We start from the raw sequence: 23,330 nt of genomic DNA, 5'->3' as shown, positions 1-23,330 counted from the left end.
GAAGAGGTCAGGGCTCAGCCTGGCTGGTGGCAAAGTGGACACTGCAGAGGGACGAGCCCCTTCCATCAACTGCGGCATGGCTCCTGCACACCGGGGCCCGATCCCACCGCTCTGCAGCGACCCTGAGGGCAAGGGGGGGCGAGGAAAGGGCCAGTGGTAAGGCCGTGGAAGGGCCGTGGAAGGTCCACGGAAGATCCATGGAAGGGCCGTTAAAGGACCATGGTAGGCCCGATCCTGGGGCCGCTCCGCAGGCCGCAGTCGCCCCCTGGCGGCGGCCCCCCGCTCGCAGCCCCGCGGAGGGCCCGGGCCCGGGCCGCCAACGCGCACGGCTGGGCCCCCCGCCGGTGCCGCGGGAGGCCGACACATCCCGCACGGCCTCCCCGCGCCCCACGGGGACACACCAGGACACGGAGGCGGGACACCCCCCGCCACCTCGCGGACTACAACTTCCATCACACCCCGCGGCGCGCTCCTCCTTCTCCTCCTTCCTTCCGCCCCCTCCTCTGCGCACGCCCCCGCGGCGCGTGGCGGGGCCGCGCTGGGTTCCGTTTCCGGCGCGCCTCGCTCTGGTCCCTGCGGCGGCGGCCGAGCCTTGTGCCTCCGCCATATTGTCTGTGTGCGGCGGCGGCGGCGGCGGCGGCGGCCGCGCCAGGTACCGGCGACTCCCGCGCCCGTGCGGGGCCCCGCGGCGGCGGCGGGTGGAGGGGGCGGCGGGGGAGAGGCGCCTCCGCGCCTCCTGTGCTTCCCCCTCCCCGCCCCCCCCATCCTCCGCCGCGGGCGCGGTGTGGGGCCGGGGGGCCGCGGCCGCCCCTCAGCAGAGCGGGGCCGCGACGGCGCTGAGGGGCGAGCGCGGGGAGCGGGCGGGCCCGGCGCGGCTGGGAGGGGCAGGGCCCGCCGCGTCCTGCCCGCAGAGGGGCTTCGAGCCCACGGGGGGAGCGGGCAGGGGCCGCGGAGGGGCCGCCCCGCTGCCCCTCCGGCTCGGGCCGGGGCCGGCCCCGGCCGCGCAGGGAAGGGCAGGGCCTCGCGGGACCGGGGCCGTCCCCTCCCCCAGCGCTCCCGGCTCGCTCGTTCGGGCCGTGTAGGTGTTATTTACCTATATTGCCCGGTCTCGCCTCTCCCTCGCCCTGCCCGGAGAAGCGGGGGGATGCGGAGGGGCAGGGAGAGGCCTGTTGGTGCTCACCGCCACCCCCGGCTGCGCAGGGACTCCGATCTGGGCCTTTCTGGGCGGAGGGGAAGGTCGTTCTCACGGCTTCCCACGCCGGTGTCTCCTCTGGAAGCGGCGGTGGTCAGTCTGGTCCCAGCTGTAATTTGGTTCATTGTGCCTTGGGGGCAGCGAGCTGTGTGTGGCTGTTGGTAAAATACGCTTTGTAAGTGAGGTCAGATAAGATTATGGAACCCCGTGTATGTCAGATCACTTTATTCTTTCTTAGTCAGGGCTTTGGGTGAAACCAATAAAGTTTGGATTATGAACACTCAGGGGAAGAGGAGAGGCAGGCACTGATCTCTGCTCTCTGTGACCAGTGGCAGGACCCCGGGGATGGCTGGAGCTGTGTAAGGGGAGGGTTAGGGTGGATATCAGGGAAAGGTTCTTCCCCCAGAGGGTGGTTGGGCACTGAACAGGCTCCCCAGGGCAGTGGGCACAGCACCAAGGCTGCCAGAGCTCAAGGAGCATTTGGACAAAGCTCTCAGGGACAGGGTGGGATTGTTGGGATGTCCTGTGCAGGGCCAGGAGTTGGACTCAATTCTGATGGGTCCCTTCCAACCCTGATACCCCCGATAGGGGTCTGTGATGATTTGGGGTTTGTGCTGCTTAAACCTGACCCTGGGCTGGGGCCTTGGGGAGCTACTCCCTCAGTGCCAGGCTGATGTGTCTGGAGGGGGCTGTGCCCTGTGCTCCACATCTGCCCACCTGGTTCCTCAGGGAAGCTCCATGTGCTCCCCAGATGGCTTGGGAAGAGCCCTCAGAAGGACTCAGAGGTGCCTGGGCACAGCAGGAATCAAGTGGAGACCCAGCAGTTCTGCTTGGGGCAGGGAGTGATTTATTGGTTCTTGGAAAGCACTTTCTTTTCAGAAACAGAATTGCTCAGTTTGGTGCTCGTTGGTCCTGCCAACAGACCGGGGTGTTGGGTGTGAGTCCTGGTGTGGATTCCAGGTGCAGCATCAGCAGGGGCAGAGGAGTTGCTCATCCCTGTGTTGTTCCTGCTGTTGTGATGTAGAAAAGGGTGAAGGTTGTGCTGGGAGAGGGGAGGCTCAGCTTGGGAAGACTCAGGGTAGGATTTGGGGGAAAGTGTAAAGCTTGATCAGTTCCTTGGTTAGTCCCAAAAACTAGGATTGGTTTCTGAATGTTCTGATTCCTACAGCACAGGGCCATGCTTGGGTAAAACATACCAAGAGTGGTCCATCCTCTGTGGAGGCACTGGAAAATGAAAACTGGAATGGGAATGTCCAGTCCCATGGACAGGGCAGGCAGCACTCTGCCCTCAGGAGACCCACCCATGCCATGCAGCTGGAATCCCAGTTCCTTGGGTGCCTCCAGGCGGGGAGGGGCTTTTTGTAAAGGTCCAGACCTTTCCCTGAGCATGAAGAACGTAGATCTTTGGTGTTAGGCAGTGATCCTTCCCTTTCATCTTGGCAATGGGGAGAAATTTCCTTTATTTCACCTTTCTCTGGTGATTTATGGTAATACCTGGTAATATAATTTCTGTTGTTAGTGAAACCTGCTGTCCTCTCGTTCCCTCGTGGCTGGTGGTAGAGTTGGGTGTGCATGTCCTGCACTCAGACCAGGGAGTTTGGCCACTCACCTGCTGCCCTTGAGGAGCTGAAACAGGGTGGAGGAAGGGAACATCATGGGTTCATGGGTTGAAGGAAAATGAGGCTTGCTGGATGTTGGGAACATGGCTCTTTGCACGAGGGATAGTAAAACTGGCGGTGAGTTCTAGGAAATGTGGAGGAAATTGGATCATGGAATGTTTTATGCCATAGGGTTTGTGCAGGGACAGTTAATTGTTTGCTTGAAAAAAAGCTGGTGGGATGTGAGAATGCAGATGCAAAGCTGGGAGTGGGGATTGCTGGGGAAACACTTGGTAAAACACCATTTCCTGAGGGTGAGACACAGAAAGACTTGACTGATTGATATTTGAGGCAGGTTGGGTGCATCGGTGTGGAATGGGTTGGAAGTGGAATACAGGATGCTGAAAGGTGGTTATAGATTTGTGGAGTTACAGAGAAAGAAACTATAAAAGGGACAGGGCCCCAACCTTTCCCAGTTTTATTAAATGGTGGGTGTCCTCGCAGCTTCCACTTCAATTCTTCTCCATTTTCTCCTTACAGAACTAATTTTCTCTTTTTGTCTTTCCTCGTGTCCTCTGAGGAATAAGGGAAAGGGAGGCAGGAGAAGGAAATGGGTGACATTGTGGTGGTGTGATTAATTTCATGTCACATTTCTGAAGAGGCAGGGATTTATTTCTGGGTTACCAGACCTGTCACCTCCACTGTTCCTCCATTATGGAATTGCTTACATTAAGGTATCTGTTTTAGAAACTCCCTGGATGAGATTGATGCCATCTTAGATCTTATTGTCCCTTAAAGGTCTTGAGAGGGGAAAAAAACCTCCCAAATTTTAAAATCAAGAAGGACTGCTGTGACTCAGTCTGGCTGCAAACATTGATTGCAAGACAGATCTTGGATAATTTTTCTGAGCTTGGATATCTCCTTCCAGGGGCTTCCAAGAGCTGACTTCCCTGGAATTTACAGAATGTAATTGGAGAAAAGGAGTTCTCCTTTGGACCTAGAAAAACTGCTTGGAAGAGGAGGCTGCAGCTTTCTCAGCTGGTGTCAGTGCTGGGTCTGAAAGCAGAGTGATTTTCCAACCTGGTTTTTGAAACCTTTTGCCATCAAGGTGCCAAACTAACAAGTCCATAGGAAAGGTTGATGAGAAATGGGATTGTTGATGTGGTCATGGGATCAGTGGTTCATGGATATCTTCTGTTGGTCAGGTGTCAGCAGCAGAGGAGCAGCAACATGAGCGTGACATGAGTTTTACCTGCTCCTGTGTTCACACTGCTCTGGGCAGTTTTATTCAAGCAAATGATTTTATTACTCATTTCATGCTGCTGCTTTGGGAAGGTGAAAAGCAGAAAGGGGGCTTGGAGTTCTTTGTGGACTTGGTACCACCACAGACTCACATTTGGAAAGTTACAATTTCAGTAATTCTATTTTTGCACAGTTCATTTCTGAGAGTTACGTCCTTTTTACCGAGTTCTAATTTTTAAGGAATGTTACCCTATGCAGAGGCAATTTCTAAAGCAGGCTGTCCAGCTGCTGTCCACGTAATGGCTGGCTCATATTATGGCAATTTATTAAACATGAATGGTGAATAAAATGTGTACTAGATGAAAGCAGAAAATAATTTTGAGTCGAGGCAGAACTTGGCTGCAGGTTTCCCACTGGATAGTCATGTCTCTGAGTGTCAACAGCAGTCCTAGAAAATTGGAAGTTATTCACTCCATTTTTGCAGAGAAGGAGGCTCTGCCCTTGCACCTTCTAGAACAACCAAAGGCTAAATTAGTCCTCTTTTAATTAAGCCAAGTGTGGGGAGAGTCCAGTGTGCTGTGCAGTGCTAACACAGAATTAACGTGCCAGAACTTGCTTTCCCTGGGTGGGAAAGGTCTTACTGTGGTGGGGAAAAGTGCCCCCAGTTCCTCCTGCTTGTCCAGGGAGGCAAAATGGAGCCTCTCCCTGTTGTTGCCAAAGCCTTAGGAGAAGGCATTTTCTCAGAGCATCTTTGCACACGTGTGTGTGAGTTGTCAGAAAATCTTTATTTTTAGTGTTCTGAAAATGGATGAGCGTGGACGCGCACAACAGATTAATTTCCAGTGTAGGAAAGCAAGAGCTCCTGCAATGTTCCTCCTCTCCCAGGCTTTGTCACAGGTTTCTGTGCCTGTTACCAGTGTGCTGTTGAATTCCAGCCTTTCTTCCACACTTTTATTGTACTCCAGAAGGAAAAGGGGGGCTTTTTGCTCACCGTGCAGCATCCAGGTTCATTTCAGCTGAGTCTAAAAATTAAATTACAGGTTTTGGCACAGTGGCTTTGCTGGGGGGTTGGTTGCAGGGTGTGAAAAGGAGGATGCTGTGGGGTTGTTTGACATGGCAGTGGTGGGTTCAGCATTTGTGTCCCCAAGGGCTACACTGGTGAGAGTGCTGAGGTCACCAGGCTTCAGTTCATCTCCAAAACACTGGGGTGAAATATTAAAATCTTGGTTGGTACATTCACATCACCTGCAGTGTCAGGAGCCAGCACTGGGGTTTATACAGTTCTAACTGTGTATAAAACTGTATATATATCAGTTTATAAGCCCAGCACTGGGTACCCAGGGCATAATAGCTATTACACTGATTGCTGGAATTTAATAGCTGTTTTTTCCTGTTTGATTTTGAGGTGGTTGTAGCTGGGTTCATCTTGTGTTAATAATGATAAATTTTTAGAGGATTATGTCAGAACTTTACTTTCTGGCAGGGGTTTGCACCGGGTGGTTCTTGCTGAGCCTGCTGGATGCCAGCTGAGCAGTGGAGATGGTTTGTGGTGCATTGCCTGCTCCATGGAACAGCTGATCACAGGGATTTCCTGAAGAAATAGTTACATGCAGTGTAACTGGTTTATCCTTTGGCTCTGGTAACTGTTCCTGCCTCTGGGAATTGCCTGGTCAGATCAGTTGGAACTGTATAGCTGTTGCACAGGTACAGGTCAGTTGTCTGAGTTCTGGCTAAATCCCTCTCTGTACATGAACCAGAGTCAAATCAGCTGAACGATTGGCCTGGCAGTGCTCTGTGCCTACTAATTAATGAGGAAAACAACTGTGTCACTTAGCAGCAATTAGGGAGGGAGAACTTTCCAGGGGACGCTGCCAGTGGAGCCTGATGTCAGCTCTGAAGAGCCTGTAGTGGTGCTGAAACATTCCCCTTTGTGAGCCTTCAGGAAGAGTTCCCTGGCTGGGATCTCAGAAATGGTAGTTTTGGTAACTGGAATACTGTCTGAAGCTCCAGCAGTAGGAGCTTTAGTTTTGTTAGTGCTCTTGGAATAAAAAAGAATTGCTTCCCATTGAAGTCTTTCTTTGGCTTTAGGGCAGGCCTGAAGGGATGTAGGTCCAAAAAAACTCGCCGACCTTTCCTGCACTCCCTGCTCGGCCTGAACTGTCGGGGTGGGGAAGAGGTGCCTGCAGAAGGCCTCTGTTTGGTGTGTGTACAGGGAGGTTAGTTTGGCAATTCCTGGTTACATTTACAGGCATTTTTGTTGGATTGTGCCAGGATTCCTCAGCCCTGGCAGTAAGGATGTCTGCTGTGTTTGTGGGAGGCTGGGAGCAGTGGCAGGAGCAGCCAGAGGTGCTGGGGCTTGGGTGTCTTGCTGGTGTCGCTGCCCACGGCCTCATCCAAGATCAGCCTTGGGTTTTTGTGTTAAGAAAAGCTTTCCCTTTGCCCCATGTGCTGTGGACTAACTTAGCTCTGAAAATATGAGAGAGAGTCCAGGGGTTTGGGGGAGAGAAGTGGGGAGATAGGAGTTTTAAAGGTTGTCTGTTCTGGATAAAATCCCTTAGGAGATGGAGTGAGCAGCATTCCCATCACTGCTGCTGGAGGAAATCCCGGCTGTCCTGACCCAGGTCCGTGTGCTGTTGCCAACACTGACGCTTGGCAAAGGACAGTTGTCCAACCAGGCTGAGACAGTGGAGACCCGCAGAGGGTCTGTGAGAGCTCTGCTACAATTTAGCTGTTACAGGTCTGAACAAAAAGGAAGACAAAGCGTGACAGACCTTCTGCCAGGAGGGTGTGTGGGCACCAGAGCCACTGCCAGGGCATCCTGGAGGGTGACAGACGTGCGAGACGCTGCTCTCGGCATTGGGAAAGTGGGACAGGGAAGTTTTCCCCAAGACTGTGCAGGGTATTGTAAAACACGGAGTGACGGTAAAACTAAAACCATTCCGTGGTCGGTCCTGTGACTTCCATATAGATCGTGATCCTTGTTGCAAGGGATAATTTCTTCATTGGCAGGAACTGCAAGGAATTCAGGGGGGGATCAGTCAAGCTGATGAAGGAAGAGCCAATCTAAATTTTAGGATATTTCTAGTACAGAATTACTCCAAGATGTTTCTTCCAGTATAACTAAACCTGTCAACTGCTTTCCCTAGTGACTGGCCATGTCTTGTTTTGAATTAATCACGACTGTTCATGTTTCTTTTTTTAAGGGAATGTTGAGGTCTTTGGATATCGTGATTTGTTATTCCTCACAACCAGCTATTTAAAAGAAATCTGCAAAATAACTTTGGTGGAAAATGCAGTTGGAGTAGACTGTGCTGTTCCAAAACAATATCCAGGGAAAAGTTCAACTTCAAACCTTAGCTTTTTCTTTTGACTCAGATTTAAAATCTGTGCTTCTGTTGATGATGTCCCTTTAGTAAGTGAATGATCTTCAGGAAAGGATGTAGTGTCAGCTTTGTTAATCCAGGCTTGTTTCTATTTTAGCTATAAAATCATAGAAAAATATAGGTTGCAAGGGACTTCTGGAGGTCATCTCTTCCATGCTTGTATTGCTGCAGTTTCAGCATCATGAAAACACGTAAATCGGGGTCTTTTGCGAGGTAAAGCATGTTTTTTATTAAGTTGATTATTATTTCTTCTTTGAAAGGTAATCTGGGTGCTGATAGATGTTGGCTGCCACCAGGCTGTACTGTAGTATTTAGGCATGTCTTGATCTTTTAATTTCAGTGGTGTCTCTGCAGTAGTAGCTGTTCTCCGAACTCTGAAGGAGCAAGTGCTCTTCCTTGGGAGGATTACAGGGCTACGTGGGCTATGTGGAGGAAATCATCAGCAGTTTTATCTGATCATTGTAATGCTTCCTCACCCTAATAAATCACGTTACACACTTGTGATTTCAGAGGCTGGGTTTGAGCCATTTGCCATGAAAGGTAAACATCTTGCTTGCAGTTGTAGATAAAAGAAAGGAATAACCTTTTGATTCTGTAATTCTGCTCTTCTGCACTGACAGAGCTTTTCTTCTTTCACAACAAACCTGCTGCTGTCTCAGCCTGTTTACAGTCTTAGTCTGGCACAGTCGCCACTGTAATGAGCTTACGTGGGGAAAGTACAAGTGAGAGCGAGGTCTTAGACCTGTTTGGCCAATCTGTCCATCTCGCTTTTCTCCTCGAGAGGAAGGGGAACTTCTCTGGGACGGTCTGTCTGGAACTGATAAAGTGATGGGAATGTTTTCTTGGCACTTTGAGGTCATCTTGGGACAATTCAGGTCCTGTCCTACTCCCCTGGGCTTGCTATGGGCTCACTGAAATCAAGTTCAGGTGGGTCCTTGCTAATAAAACCAGGTTTCTGTGGTGTTGGACGTGATTTGCTGGGTTCACTCCTCTCTATCTGGATGAACTTGGATCTTCCTGGCAATACACTGTTCACATGGAGGGCAGGTCATGCTGTGAGCAGCAGGGAAGCCCGTGTCAAGCGGTGCTTGTGTTCCTGGGTGCATTATTTATACTCCAAACCTTATCCACAAAGGTCATCACTTGGATAGCACTTGCAGGGTCCTTGGGACACCAGTCTTCTGGGAAGCTCTTGGCTTCCAGCTTACTGGGAGCCTGTGGGAGTGCTGTGTCATACTGGTGCAACTTCTTAGGTTTAAGGTTCTCAGCTTGAGAGAAGCTCGGTGCCAAAAACATTTCCATTGAAAAGGAGGAAAAAGATATTCCAGTATCTCAGTTATTCTTGACTAAAAAAAAAAAAGGGCAAATTTTACTAGAGGCTAAGTAGGTGTGCTTCTCAAACTAATCTGCATGGATTTCTTAGCTGTGTTTTGTTGCTACTTGCTGTAAGTGGATATGTCTGGAAGGACAGAGGGTGTAGGAAATTCCTGTGCTAATCGGAATAGGTGCTGGAAGTATGGATCCTTCACAAGATATCAAATCCCTCATGGGGGCAGGGGTTGCCCTTGGAATTAGAGTGCATTTTAAGGATGATAGCATCCCTTTTTAAAAATGAGGGAGTTTGTAACTGTGATTTAAGTTAAAATGATTTAAAAATCAGATTTAAAGTGAGCATTGAGAGGCTTTTTACCCTTTTGTTGAACTTTGGCACAAAATAGCTAATCTTGCCAAGCTGCTCAGGCAGCAGACTACTGCTCTGTGTCCTTGCACAGGGAAGCCTTTGCAGTGAATAGCATGTCAGACTGTAGCTGGGAGCTTTGTCTTCCTCCCTCTGTGACCTCTGGTATGTTTTCTGAAAGCTCATGGTTGTGTTTCCTAGTTAAACACTTCTCTACCAGAGAAATTAAAATTTTTACACTGGGTTTTTCTAGATGCTCAGGACTGCATTGGACATGGCAACCTGATCTAATCTCATCTGCTTTGACTAGATGATGTTTAGCAGACTTTTCAATATAAATTATTCTATGATTCTGTCATTAATGCAGGAATTAATAAATGACAACATTCTGTTTGGGTTCTGCAGAAATAGAACTCATCTTTTGTAACAAGCTCAAGACAGTTCTCTAGGTGTAATCACTGCTCATACTTAGATTTTCTGCCTGAAAAACTGGAAACTCAACTGATGTTTGCATGTCAACACCTGTCCCCATTATCCGTCCTTATTTGTGTCATTCCCTTCTGCCAAGGAACTTGGATCCACTGCAAAATGATCCCCCTCCAGGGGCAGTGGAAGAAAAATCTATATGAATTCCTTGGCAGTTTTGAGCAGAGTGAGTGAGCAGCTTTCAGGCAGGGTAAGTTTATATATGTCTGTAACTTTGTTTGCTTCAAAATTAAATTATCCGTGCAGACTTTCTCCCCTTCCTGTATAAAGAACAGCACACAATAATACCTACCCTCGTAAATAGACATTGTGTGCCATTCTTAGAAGCTACAGTCGATGATTTCCTGAAAAAGCCCTTCTCTGAGCAGCCAGTTACAATGTGCTGCTTGAGCTAGGCTAGAGCTACGTGACAAAAAATAGCCACTGTGAAATTTGATCTATCTTTAGATAATGTGATTGATTTTTCTTTCTTTTTTATTCTCTTTTTCTTTTTTTTTTCCTTGCTGAAACTGATCTTGCTCAGCTGGGTGAGCTGGAGCAGTCACATGTGCTTTATTGATACTGGGTTGTGCTTAAAAATTAAAATTGCTAAGTCATGTATAGGTTCAGTTAATTCCTACACGAGGAGTATTGGGCAGAGGAAATGAGCCAGTGCATCTTCTGCCAGGAGCACATGGAATGAGGAGAAACAAAACCACCGTGACTGAACTTTGAAATCTAACAAATCTCACTGTACTAGAGTGTTCTAGTAAACTTGCATGCTCTGGGAATGCCTGAGGACGTTTTTGGAATATACATCTAATTTCTAAGTGTCTGAGTCATGCCACATAAATGCTTTGAGGTCTTAGATGATTGCTACCTCATCTTCTTCAGAAGTGTGTTTTGTTAGAGAACTAACATATTGTCCGGGAATAGACTTGTCATATTTTTAGGAATACTTCATATTCTTCCATTAGCTGCACACCAGGCTGAAGTGCCCCCTCCTTACCCTCTTGGTGTGAGGCCTCCGTGCACTTTGGGACAGTCATGTCCCTTTTTAACCTTGGGACTGGATTACTGCAACCCTGTCTACCTGGAGCTGCCTCCAACACCATTGGTGTGTCAGCAGGTCAAAAAACAACTCAGCTGCTGAGGTGTGTCCCACCCGAGGAGGCTTTGTCCACGCCAGAGAGCCCTCATGGATGTTTCTGCCTCTGGATGCAGGACCAGCTGCTGGTCAGGTTGTGTGACACAGTGAAGGGACATCAGACCTGTGCCCCCAGGTCCTTCACCGTCTTCACAGCCAGTGGTTCTTGCTGGGTCCTCCCAGCAGCTGAAGCACTGCAGACCTTGAATAAACAACAGGACACTGCCAGTAGAGCAGGATTTTGCTGCTTCTAGAATTTTCTTCTGGTCTGCATTGTCCTGATAGCCCGATAACTGCTCCGAGCAGATTTCTAGGTCTTTTCTCAATTAATTGCTGATTAATGGGGCTATTATTTCCTCCTGCAGTCTGTCAGTTGCTTGTTTTCTGTGAAGGAGTAAGATTGGCATAGCAAATAAATACATTCATTTAGGTCATAGTGTTGCCCACTGATCGAGCCCATACACAGGGCTGTGGGTCCCTGCCATGTGCTGCACACTGAACAGAGCCCTTCCATGCTCTGAGACAGCTCCCCTCCCTGCCAGTTATCTTGAAAGCTGACAAAGAGATTCTTTACTTAAGCACCTAAAAATGTGTCAACTCGTGAAAGATTTGAGAGGTGCAAAGGCACTACATTTATTTTAGGTAGGACAATACTGAAATAAAACTGTAGTGAGTTACTGTTGTCTTAAATATTCAGATATAGATGATAAGGTGTTCAGCTATAGATGATAAAAATTCAGAGTATTTGACAAACAGTAACTTTCTATTGAGTGATTTTTTTGACTAGTCTCAATACTGATAAAACCTAACAGAAGCTTTGCAAAAACCCAGTTATAAGGAGGAAGAATTGGAGGTGCATACCAAATGCTTTGGACAAGCAGATGCAAAGAAACATTTTCAGACTCTTGCAGCAGAATTTTTCTTTCTAGTTTGAGTAAAGCATCATAATCCAACACAGATGCTGCTGTCTTTTGGACAGTCAGATTTAATGCCTTGGCTGTAGAAAGTCGTGACTAAAAGGGGTTCCCCTCCCAGCAGAATTGGTTTGGTTACATAGGGTGGCACAAGATGGAGAAGAGATGAGATTGCAGCCTGTGGCTGCTGCTTTCGCTCTGGAGCTGAAAAGAAGGAGTCTGCCTGCAGATACAGAATTCATGACATTTCTTTCCTTTTGGAAAGTTATCTCTGCAACCAGAAGTTGGAAACAACGTGCTGAAAGTTGCAAGATTGGAAGGGGCTTTGTTAGGGGGGCCAAGTGACCCGTCTTGTGTGAGGGAGAGCAGACAAATTGCTTCCAAGCTCTGACAAACGATCCCAGGCCTGTGGCTGGGCTCCAGCCTCTCATTCGCAGCAGCTTTTAATGATTAACTTAAATACTTTTATAGTACCTTGAGAATTTAACCTCTCGTTCATATTCTCTCTGCAGGTGGAGGAATCCGAGGCCTTTCTCCTCCTCTCAGCGTTGCAGACCAGGTCGCCTCTGATTTCACATCTCGTCATTTCCGCCTGCCAACCTGTCTGATATGTCGGGACCCGTGCCGAGCAGGGCCAGGGTTTACACGGATGTGAACACACACAGACCCCGCGAGTACTGGGACTATGAGTCGCACGTTGTTGAGTGGGGGTAAGTCTCTGGGCTGCCTCTGGATGTCCCTGCCCTGGGATCAATCCCCGTGGATCTGGGTGCACGGGGAGTTCAGGTGCCTGTGCTGCGTGAGGCTTTTTCCATGCTCCTTGGCAGATGTCAAGCTTTAGGATCACGGTGTTTCTTCAAAGGAGTGTTTCTTATCAAACTTTTAAATCCTCAGCTGCAAAGGAACGGCAGCTTCATTAAAAGTTTGAAGAATTTTTGCCAGGTAGTCAGGAAACATCCCCTTTCAGAGGGAAGAAAGTCTTCCTCTGAAACAATCAAACTAGCCCTGAGCACAGGGCTGAAAAGAAGTGAAAAGTCTTTCAAACTGAAGTTGCTTCTGGCTTGGATGAGTGAAGAGACTCTGCAGACTTAAATAGGTACATGCTATTTTGTGACTTGTTGCTCTCTACCAGTGACTGGAAAAGACACGGCTGCTTCTCTTTGAAGGAGGGAGGTGTCTAAATTGAGCTCATGACTAAACCCTCCCAGAATCAGACAGCAGCGGTGGCAGCTTCATAGCTCTGCATTCCTGCTGGGATGTGGAGGGCCCAGGCAGAGTTCAGCCCTCAGCTGTGCTGCAGTTCCCAGTTTCTGGAATGTACACAGTCGTCTGAGCATAAGTGCTTCTTTGTGCCTAGTCTGTTTTTAAACAGGCTAGCACTTAAGTTTTTGCTGTCACTGCCTTTGTTGATTTTTAACAGTATTATACAAAGGAAAATGTAGCTTTCAAATATAGAGAGACTGGGAGAAGAGATAGCTCGAGTTTGCTGATGCTGTAAAGATAGTTGGGCTTTCAGTCCGTAGTTTTGGATTGAATCTACCTTGGGCAAATAGAAGTTCCCTGTTTCTCTCCTAATTCTTAATCACCCTAGTCAGGAGGAGACACCAGTTAATCCCTTTTGTCTGGAAAGTGAGGCAGTGATGAAGTGTTAAGGAGCAGTTTGTACATTGTCATGGAAATGACTGAGCTCTTTGGAACTTTAACCTTTTCTCTCCACAGAAATCAAGATGACTACCAGCTAGTTCGAAAATTAGGCCGAGGCAAATACAGTGAAGTATTTGAAGCCATCAACATTACAAATAATGAAAAAGTAGTTGTTAAAATTCTCAAGGTGAGCTGGGGATTGGGCAACAGATAAAATCTGTCTTGAGGCGATCAGGAGGCCAGAAAGGCCTGTTTGATGTTCTAAAACTGAAATCCTTAAAGCCTGGCTTTGGAGTGTCATTCAGTGAAACAGGCCATCATTTTGAGCCTCCAGATGCACTTGGTTATTAAGTCAGATCTCTGCCTGTAAGGAATTAGGCTCTGTCTTAAAGAAGCCCTCATGTGCAGCACGTTTTTACCTAGAGCTAAGCAATGCTTCAACAGCTGACTGCACAATTCTCACCTTCTCTAGGTGCCAGTGCCCTGGCATGCTGTCGTGGGCATGGCCTTCTTTCAGTGACCCTCCCAGTAGCCCATGGACTTTCATAAATATTTGCCACATGCCAGTTAAGAATTCTGGGAATATCATAGAATCACAGAACTGTTCAAGTTGGAAAAGCCGTCTAAGATCATCGAGTACAACCATTGACCCAGCACTGCCAAGCCCACTACTAAACCGTGTCCCCCAGTGCCACATGTATGTGTCTTTTAAATACCTCCACTGGAGCAGCCTGTTCCAGGGCTTGACAACCTTTTCCATGCAGAAATCTTTCCTGATATCCAGCCTAAACCTCCCCTGGCAGAACTTGAGGCTGTTTCCTCTTGTCCTCTCTCTTGTCCTATCAGATCATGTTCAGAGAGCTTTAAAAAAAAAAAAATCTTCCTGCCTTTCCTTCATGTGAAACTGGTGTCTGTAGCTGTCAGGGTTGTATGGTTAGAAAGGAGACAGCAGATATTTGAGCCCTTCTTGGAGTGATGCATACTCAGGTTATATTACAAAGGCTCTGATGCATTTTGCTGATCTGCAGTCATCTGGGTGTTGAGCTATTAGCCTCACTTTACTGCAGTGCTTTATCTTACACTTTGGGTTTTTTATTCTTCAGCCTGTTAAAAAGAAGAAAATCAAGCGTGAAATCAAGATCTTAGAGAACTTGCGAGGCGGGCCCAATATAATCACCCTTGCAGATATAGTAAAAGATCCTGTGGTGAGTATGGGAGCAACTGAAAGGCTACTCTGGGGTTATGGGTGAAGTTGCTGTGTTTGACTTCAGCTCTGATCCGGGTTTTTGTTTATCCCTGCTCTTAAATCCTGCTTTTGAATTGACTAATAAGATCAGCTCTTCATCTGATAAACTTCTTTTAGAGGGCCCTTCCCCCACAGGTCCCTTCAGCTTCTCACTCTGTGAGGAAGAGATACCAGTGAGCTGAGAGAAGTTAATTCATTCTGCAAACAGTGCTGCCAGGGGCTGTGGGCTTTGGCTCTGCTTTCTCTGTCTGAGGAGAATCATAAATATATCTGAGGCAGAGGGATTTTGTGCAGTTTTAGGAGAAAAAAATTGTTTAATTAATGATCCTAAATGGAAACATATTATCTCAACTTACCATGGCTGAACGCTTTTCTTTCTGTTTTAGTCTCGGACACCCGCTTTGGTTTTTGAACATGTAAACAACACAGACTTTAAGGTACAGTGTGGGATGTGAGCTTCTCATTTTTTTTCTGTTTGAAAGCCACTCGTTCTGTTTTTTGAGGGGAAAGTCAAATACACAGGTCAGGCAGGCTATTTAATCATTTCCTTCCAGCATAGGAACTGTGCTTAAAGGTAAATACACTTGGGATAGAAGTTTGTAATTAATCCTTCAGTACCATTTTGCCACAGAAGTTAAAAGGTGAGAATTCAGATTCCAAGTGGTATTTAAACTGGGGAGCACATGAATCTGTTACTGTGTGGCCCATCAGTGCCTGTCTTATGGAAGCATTTTGCTTTTATGTGTACAACTCTTTATTGAAACCACTTTAAATCTGAACAGCTGTTTCTGTGGCCTTTCATACTCCTGGGAATAGGGATTTAAATATTTCTTTGCTGTTTCTGTGGCCTTTCATACTCCTGGGAGTAGGGATTTAAATGTTTCTTTGTCCCCTTCCTACTGACCCGCCTCAGGAGAAGAAAGGCAGTGCAATGCCATTAGGAATAGCTATTTAATGTTGCAGAGCACCCTCAGCCTTCTTGTGACCCAGAGTGCAGGCATGGCCTGTGCTGGTGCTGGGCAGGTGAAACTGGAGGTAGCCAGTGACAGGGACCAGAATGTGCTGTCTGAGCAGAGCTGGGAGTAAACTATGTGTGGGATTTGTAAGGGGAGAGAAACAAACTGCTCAGAGTTGGGTGTGGGATCAGAGTATCTTGGGAAACTTGGACTAGTCCTTCAAATGGGTTTGGAGAACCACAGCAGCCCAGGACAGGGCTGGGTTGTTCTGGATTGGCAGGGATGTGATGGGTTTTTTGGGTGTTAAACACTGATATGATGTGTTTGTGTCCCACAGCAATTATACCAGACATTAACAGATTATGATATTCGATTCTACATGTATGAGATTTTGAAGGTAAGTTGGTGTTTTGCTGTTTTGGCTGTTTATTTCTAGGATTTGATCTCAGCTAATCCTGTAGAGATGGTTCTCATGTCACTGATCATAGTGACCTATCACTAAGGGAAGGGAAGAGAAAGCCTATGAAAGAATGGGGCAGAAAAATGTCAACTCAGTATTGATTTTTTTTCAGCCTTGTTTCTGCAACAAATGCTAGGCTTTTTTTTTTGCCTTTTTTTTTTTTTTTGAGGCTAGCAGAGCCTTTCAGTACACTGAGATAGCTTAAGGTCCTGAATCAGAAGTACATGTAGCCTCTGAAAACAGACAACTGTAAGCTGTTGCTGGCTGGGTTTGTGCTCTAATGTAATGTGAGTCAAATGTCTTTGTCCATTCTTCTGAAACAAGTAATTTTTTCCTTAGGAGTCTGGAAAAGGGGGCCTTGTTTGATCGATAGTGCCTAGTAACTATGCTCTTAGGGACTCTGAAATTCCAGTTCTGTGATCAGTGAGTCTAGTCCAGGATGTAACTCTGGACAGTCTAATTACACTTGGTGTATGTGCAAATACTCCTGAATGTGGTTGAACTTGAGAGGTCCTTGTGACTCCAGTGTCTGTTTCTTTGTCCCCTGCAGGCTCTAGATTACTGCCATAGCATGGGAATCATGCACAGAGATGTCAAACCTCACAACGTCATGATTGACCATGAGCACAGAAAGGTAGTGTGGGGTGGCTGGGGGGCAGGGGGGGAGGGTCCTGCTTTTGGCAAACTGGGATCCCTTTTGGGTACTCCTATGTAGTGGTATTAGCAGACCCCTTCAAAGGGCACTGCGCTTCCCCTTGTGTGGAGAACTGTAAAATGAGATTCTGTGTGCTGCTTTTTGAAGCTTTTATGGGGTCACGTGTACAGACAGGGTTGCAAGGAGAGGTATTTTATTTAGACTGGTTGGTGATACGGGTTTGGGGAGAAAACGTAACCAGATACTCTGATCAAATGAATTGAAAATAGAAGACTTGTAAATTAACTTCAGACTAAGCTCACCTGCAGTGTTGTTCAGCCACTGGAGAGCTGGAGCACCCCTTGAGCCTCTTTTCTTTGTTTTCTACCATTTCTAGCTTAGACTAATAGACTGGGGTTTGGCTGAATTCTATCACCCTGGCCAAGAGTACAATGTCAGAGTGGCTTCCAGATATTTCAAAGGACCTGAACTCCTTGTAGATTATCAGGTAAGAATTACCAGGACTTCTCACTGACTTTTGTATGGAAAGTCTGTGCCATTTCAAGGTAACAAACCCAAAATTCAGATGTCTAGAGAGTTGAAGCTAAAGTCTGTTCCAAAATGTGTGGCAGAGAGCAGCCATAAAATTAAAGAAATTCTGAGTTAAAGAAACTAATGGGTAGTCTGAGGACCTGAGGAAGAGCTGCAGAACTATCATCATGGATCTTGGAATACAAATGCTGAATATTTTTTCAGCAAGGCTGTGTTTGCAGTAAGGTACAGGAATGAAACAAAGCCCCTGTGGGAACAGCGAGTACTGCATGAACTTCTAAATTAAGCTATAAAAGCATCCCCATATCTGATGGCAGATTGCATTATGGAAATCACAGTGTTCCTGGTGACTTTCATACTGTACTGGTTCTGAAAAAAGGCACATCCTCACCTGCCTGTGGACCTTGGGGAGGCCACGCCTTTTGTTGCTTGTTGTGATCCCTACCTTCCCCACACGCACTTCTCGATGGTCCATAACATTGGAGCCTGCAGTGAAAACAGAAAAAGGCACTGATCTTTAATATCCTGGTGGACAGGGATGGAACTAGGATTCCTGCTGTCCTGCTAATTGCTGTATCCCAGTTTGAGTAACTGGAACACTGAGCCAAACAGTGTTTAGGGATCAAGATACATGAAGATAGTTCAGTCTCTTTCCAGCATAATGTGGCCACGTTTGTATCACTGGAGGGAGGGGGGATACCCTGTTAGTTTTGGAAGTCTGTTCTGCTTGATTCATTAGAAATTGAATTGTCCTTCTGGTTTTGTACAGATGTATGATTACAGTCTGGATATGTGGAGCTTGGGTTGCATGTTGGCTAGTATGATATTCCGAAAGGAACCATTTTTCCATGGCCATGACAACTATGATCAGGTGAGAGCTGGTCATGTACAATCTCTGTTCTCTTAGCACCATGAAGACTTCCTGCTTAGGCTTCTGTCGAGTGATCTGGAGAAGGATTTAAGCATTTCTCTAATGGCTTCTTTGCTCAGTTTGAAGCCACATTCCTTTTCTCAAGTGTGCAAGATTATGTAACCAATTAAATGGAAATGGATTTATAGAGCTTTGTGCTTAGGGGCTCCTCAGTAGGTGTCTGGGAAAAGCTGTAACAATAGTTACATTACAGCTGGTGTGTTCTGGTACACAGATTGACTATTTCTGAGGTTATGTGGAAAGCCCTTGCCACTATCCACCTTCCCCCCTCTCTGTATAGAAACTGAATTTGGTGCAGGTTTATAATCAAGATTCTGAAATCCTTGATGTGTTGCCTGTAAGCCAGAATATTTATACTTAAACCTTTACCACATGCTCTGCATGTGACTAACATACAAATATTCCAGAACAGAGACCTTTTATTCTCAAACCTCCATTCTGGAGCTCTCTGGGGTGGTGCTTCACCCTTCACATGCAAGAGCCAGAGTTTCTGGTTTTTTGACCAGTTATTCTTGCCTTCTCCTCTCTTGGTTTTGAATGTTTTCTTGCTACAAAGGGAGTTAGCATTGCAAAGTCTCAGGTTTTGGAGATTTTAGGGTATGTGGCTCCCTCCTGGCTGCCTTGGGGTACTGAGTTCTGGCTGTGAGTGGAGGCACATTCCTGATGCTGGGGACTGTGTGTGGCTGGGGAAGCCAGAGCCACAGGATGACTCTATGGCTGCTGGTTCAGACCACTGAGACCAGGTTCAAGCTTCCAAGGGAATGTGCTGCTGTATCTTCACGTGGGCTCCAGCATTATCATCCCCTCACAGTAGTGACTTATTTTTCTGTTTGTTCCCAGCTGGTGAGGATAGCCAAGGTGCTGGGGACAGAAGATCTGTATGACTACATTGACAAATACAACATTGAGCTGGATCCACGTTTCAATGACATCTTGGGCAGGTGAGCCAATGTCTGGAGTCTCTTTGGTAGATCTGGACACAGTTACAGCTTTGTCAACAGACCTTGAAGCAAACAAAAACTTAGGGGAGAAACCAGAGCCAGAATTCTGGAGAATTGTCACTTTGTGCCTTTGGTCCCTTTAGCCAGTGCTTCTCATAGTCCTTTATATGGAAATGGACCTGAGGAAAGATTTTTAAATGTCATCCAGGCAATAAAGGAACTGCTGGAGCAGAAAGCGTGAAGGGCAAATGCTCTACGGTCTGGGGGGAACAAACAGTGCTGTTTCTCAGCATTACAGCACGGAAAATCAGGTGCTGCTTCAGGTGGCATTTACATATTCTTTTTCCCTTCATAGAGTTATTTTGTGTGATACTAAAACTAAAGGAACCAATGTTGGGGGCATAAGAGAAGAGCAGAACCTGGAATTTTAGGCCTGTAATCCATTCTGAATGAATCCTGCTGCTGTGCAGGGTCTGTGGTGGCCACTTTGGCTGTGCCGAGGGCTGTGGTGGCCACAGTGAGTGTGCTGGGGCCACGGCAGCTCTGCCACCACGTGGAGACACAGTGCACTGCTGCTTCATGTTCAGGAACGCCTCAGCCCTGCGGCTGCCGCACCAGCCCTCTCGGGGACGGACATCTGTCACAGTTCCTGCTCCTTAAAAGAGTGAATTTTGGCATGGCTGTCCCCTGCCCGGCCTGATTTGGGTCTCTTTTCCCACAGACACTCCCGTAAGCGATGGGAGCGCTTTGTTCACAGCGAGAACCAACATCTGGTGAGTCCAGAAGCTCTGGATTTCTTAGACAAGCTGTTGCGATACGATCACCAGTCACGACTCACAGCGAGAGAAGCCATGGAACACCCCTACTTCTGTGAGTATCAGCTGCTGCCCTGAGAGATCTGCCCCTGGGAAGTCTCTGTTCCCACGGGTTGTGCAGATGGGAACTGAGAACAGCAACAATAATAAGCCTGGTCTCTGCTCTGGAGCTGAGGCTGCTGGTCTCTGGGGTGGGTAAAATAGGCCACTGCCACCTACACCAGCCAAGGAACCAGTGTTGGATACCTGTGTTGAGCCCATGAATCATCAGGTGATATCAGGGAAGGTCACCTAAATGATGTGATTTGCAGCTGCTTTCAGCAGGTGTGCATGGATTCCAATGTTTTGATAAACCCAGAGATGTCTGGTTTGTTGAGAAACAGGCCTTGTAACTCCTTTTGTTGTTAAATTGTTTAGCCACTGGTATATTCAGGTTTTGGGTTTGCAAGCAAAAATGTAACTTTCACTGGTAAATGTTTCTAAATGTTTGCTGGTTTTCACAAATATTGATATTTAGGGGTTTGAAACAGCTGCAACAATGCAAAATGTCAGCATTTGCTCAGATGTGGGATTTTTTTTCTTGCTGCTAAAAGAACCCCTGTAATTAACAAACTGCAGATCTGTGCTACACCTGCGGGAAATATTCCAGTGAAATGTTTTGCAGGTATGAGCGTTAGTAAAGCCAAAAACTTGGAATGTGAGAGTTGAATGAACAGGCAGTTTTGTGTCCACATAGAGATACAGGTAGTGCTGAGCTCAGCATGAGGAAAGGCAAAATTTGGGATTCCCTTGTCTGACACAGGAGGCCTGGGAGGCAGGAAGGGGTTGTCCCTGTTCAGGTGAGAGCATGAAAAGTAAAAAGTTAGTAAGTTGGGATCATCTCACAGAAGACAGCAAGCTCCAGTGACACTCCTGACAGCTCACAGGCTGCTGTGGGATGTGTATAGAGACGTGACACATGATTGTAATTAGTGATAATCTATCTGCTTGCTACACCCATGATCTGGGGTTTGCTTTCTGCAATTACACAGTTGCTTAGCACAGAAAACACATCAAACTTCATCTTAATTCCCTTCAGGTTTTCCTGTCAAGCAGTCCTGCTGACCCCCAAATCACATTTAGGTGGCTTTCCCTGATGTGACACGACCTTGGTACCTTCTGAGTGCTTCCCACTGGAAATGGTGTAAAACTTTCTGAGTTCTGGTAGATGGTGGTTGATGTGCCAGGACTGGCTGAGCACAGAGGCCACGGGCAGTCTGTGTACCTCAGCAGCTCTTTGGCAACACAGCACCTAAGGGTAGTGTGCTCTTCCTAGATCCCATTGTGAAAGACCAGGCTCGGATGGGCTCGTCCAACATGCCGGGTGGCAGCACTCCTGTCAGCAGTGCGAGCATGATGTCAGGTCAGTCCTGCTCTCAGCTCTTCTTGGTGATTGGTGTGGTAAAGAAGCATTTGTGTGTGCTGGGTGGGTGTGAGGATCCAGGAGGGTGAGTTCTGCAGGTGGGGCATCGGGTCATCCCCTGGGACCGGAGACAAGGGCAAGGAAGGCTGCAAAGAAGTGGGTGGGAGAGCAAGATAAATAAGGCCTCGGGCAGCCTGACCTGCTTTTCTGGTCTCATTTTAAAAAGTGCTTTGCAGTTGGATTTTCTGGCAACAGTTTGAAGGACAGTGCACTGGAACAGGCTGCCCAGAGAAGCTGTGGCTGTCCCATCCCTCGGAAGTGTTCAAGGCCAGGTTGGATGGGGCTTGGAGCAACCTTGTGTGTCCCTGCCCATGACAGGGGATTGACACAAGATAAGCTCTAAGGTTACTTCCAACCCAAACCATTCTGGGATCCTGCCACTGTTCTGCCCATCAGTGACTCTTCAGTCAGCCCTTCTCAGAGGCCACAGAGAACTGAGACAGACCTTTAATCTCAGCTCTGAAAACATAACTGACCTGCAAAGCTACCACTTGATTTCAGAAGCTGAGCTGTCCTGGGTGGCGACGCGCTGCTTTCACTCTAATTCCTGCTCCCCTGTCTCTCTTCCAGGGATTTCTTCAGTGCCAACACCTTCACCCCTTGGACCTCTAGCAGGCTCACCCGTCATCTCTGCCACCACCACCCTGGGGATGCCGGTTCCAGCTGCTGCAGGCGCCCAGCAGTAGTGACGGGCTCTGTCTCCTGCTGCCTGAGCTGAGTCAGGTGGGGAAGAGGTTTCCCCCTCCACCTCTCCTCAGGACGCAGCTCATGCCTGGCAGGGGAAGGGAGGGGATGAACGCTTTGGAGACACCGTGTCTGAACTGTTGCTTGTGGATTTATAGTAGTTCAGTCATTATATACAAAATTATTATAGGCTGATTTTTCTTTTTTTACTTGAACTTTTCGTAACTCAGGGGATTCCCTGAAAATACCTACAGATGGAATATTTCTTGGACAGTTTTTCTTTCCCCCCCCCCAATTCCCCCCCCCAAAAAAAAGAGTACTCTTCATTTAATAACAAATGAATCAACAGCATTTCCAAGCTCTTGCATCCTGCTGGAAATCTCTTCTCTTCACGTTCCCACCATTATTCCTCCACGAGCCTACACCTTGGGGGATTGTGCTCTTCTCCAGAGACTACCAAACCAAGTCTTCGTGAGGCAGGGGAGGGGGATTCTTAAAGTACCACTCGCTTTAACCCCATGTCCTGCATATGTCCCAGCCAGGGTACACTGAGGAGACAATTCCAGTAGGGAGAGGTGGGATAAGCTTAAAAGGAATAAGTGCAGATAATGTCCAAAACCCTAATTGGATTGGATAATGTCTCCTTAGGAGCCAACCAGAATGCCAACTCACCCCTTGCATGTAATTTTAGTCTTAAAAATGAGGTTACTGATCCAATTGGAGTCCTTGCCACCTCCCGAGACAGGTGCTCCTGTAGAGTAAAGCCCTACTCTGATCAGCCCCTTTCTCACAGGAGGGTTCTTCCTGCCGTTGCTTGGGTTGGATCTCTGGAATTAGTTTGTTATTGGGTATATTGTTTTTAAATTGTTTCTATAGGTTTCGAGCTGGTGGCTACTTAAAGCTGAAAAAAAAAAAAAAATCAGACTGCGCCAAGTCCGGTCCCACATCTTCACCCACCATCCCCTCCCTCACGTGCCATGTGGTGAGAATACCAGTTACCTCACAGTCTTGTAAATATGCACTGAGAGGAAGGAGCAAGCAGACGTTAACTTAAACTGAAATGGTAGATCAGTAATTGTGGACAAATATTATCATTGACAACGGAAAAAGCACCCTTGTTACAGCCCTGCTACCCCTTGCTGTGTATATATACTTTGTCCTTCATATGTGAAAGATCCAGTGTTGGAATTCTTTGGTGTAAATAAACATTTGGTTTTATTTATCGAGGTTAGATTTAAGTTCCCTGTGTAGAGGCCTCCCTGGGTGGTGGTGCACTGACACGGGAGTGGTGACAGCCACTGTCCCTGTCACACACAGGGGGAGCAGCGCAGAGGAGCCTCACACAGATGTCACAAGCCAAAGTATCTCCTGGGAGAAGGATCTTTT

At 47.4% G+C, this 23,330-nt stretch overlaps 1 protein-coding gene across 1 annotated transcript; it reads left to right on the top strand.

The window, feature by feature from the left end:
• The first annotated feature begins 529 nt into the window (after positions 1-529).
• On the top strand, positions 530-23,175 carry CSNK2A1 (casein kinase 2 alpha 1). The gene is made up of 13 exons (XM_027721809.2): positions 530-652; positions 12,132-12,329; positions 13,339-13,450; positions 14,367-14,468; positions 14,896-14,946; positions 15,803-15,862; positions 16,476-16,559; positions 16,957-17,067; positions 17,881-17,982; positions 18,883-18,983; positions 19,705-19,853; positions 21,114-21,200; positions 21,831-23,175. The coding sequence occupies exons 2-13, from the start codon at positions 12,229-12,231 to the stop codon at positions 21,944-21,946; spliced, it is 1,176 nt and encodes a 391-aa protein (XP_027577610.1). The 5' UTR covers positions 530-652; positions 12,132-12,228; the 3' UTR covers positions 21,947-23,175.
• Positions 23,176-23,330: the final 155 nt, after the last annotated feature.

This window comes from Pipra filicauda, unplaced genomic scaffold (assembly GCF_003945595.2).
Source record: "Pipra filicauda isolate LSUMZ 115617 unplaced genomic scaffold, ASM394559v2 scaffold385_size793830_pilon, whole genome shotgun sequence".
Classification (NCBI taxonomy): domain Eukaryota; kingdom Metazoa; phylum Chordata; class Aves; order Passeriformes; family Pipridae; genus Pipra; species Pipra filicauda.
This window is presented reverse-complemented; position numbering and strand designations above follow the sequence as displayed.

Excerpts from the sequence above, each read along its gene's own strand:
- CSNK2A1 (XM_027721809.2), top strand. The coding sequence starts at position 12,229 with ATGTCGGGACCCGTGCCGAGCAGGGCCAGGGTTTACACGGATGTGAAC. Across the intron at positions 15,863-16,475 it reads ACATGTATGAGATTTTGAAG|GCTCTAGATTACTGCCATAG; the intron begins GTAAGTTGGTGT and ends TGTCCCCTGCAG. Across the intron at positions 18,984-19,704 it reads TTCAATGACATCTTGGGCAG|ACACTCCCGTAAGCGATGGG; the intron begins GTGAGCCAATGT and ends CTTTTCCCACAG.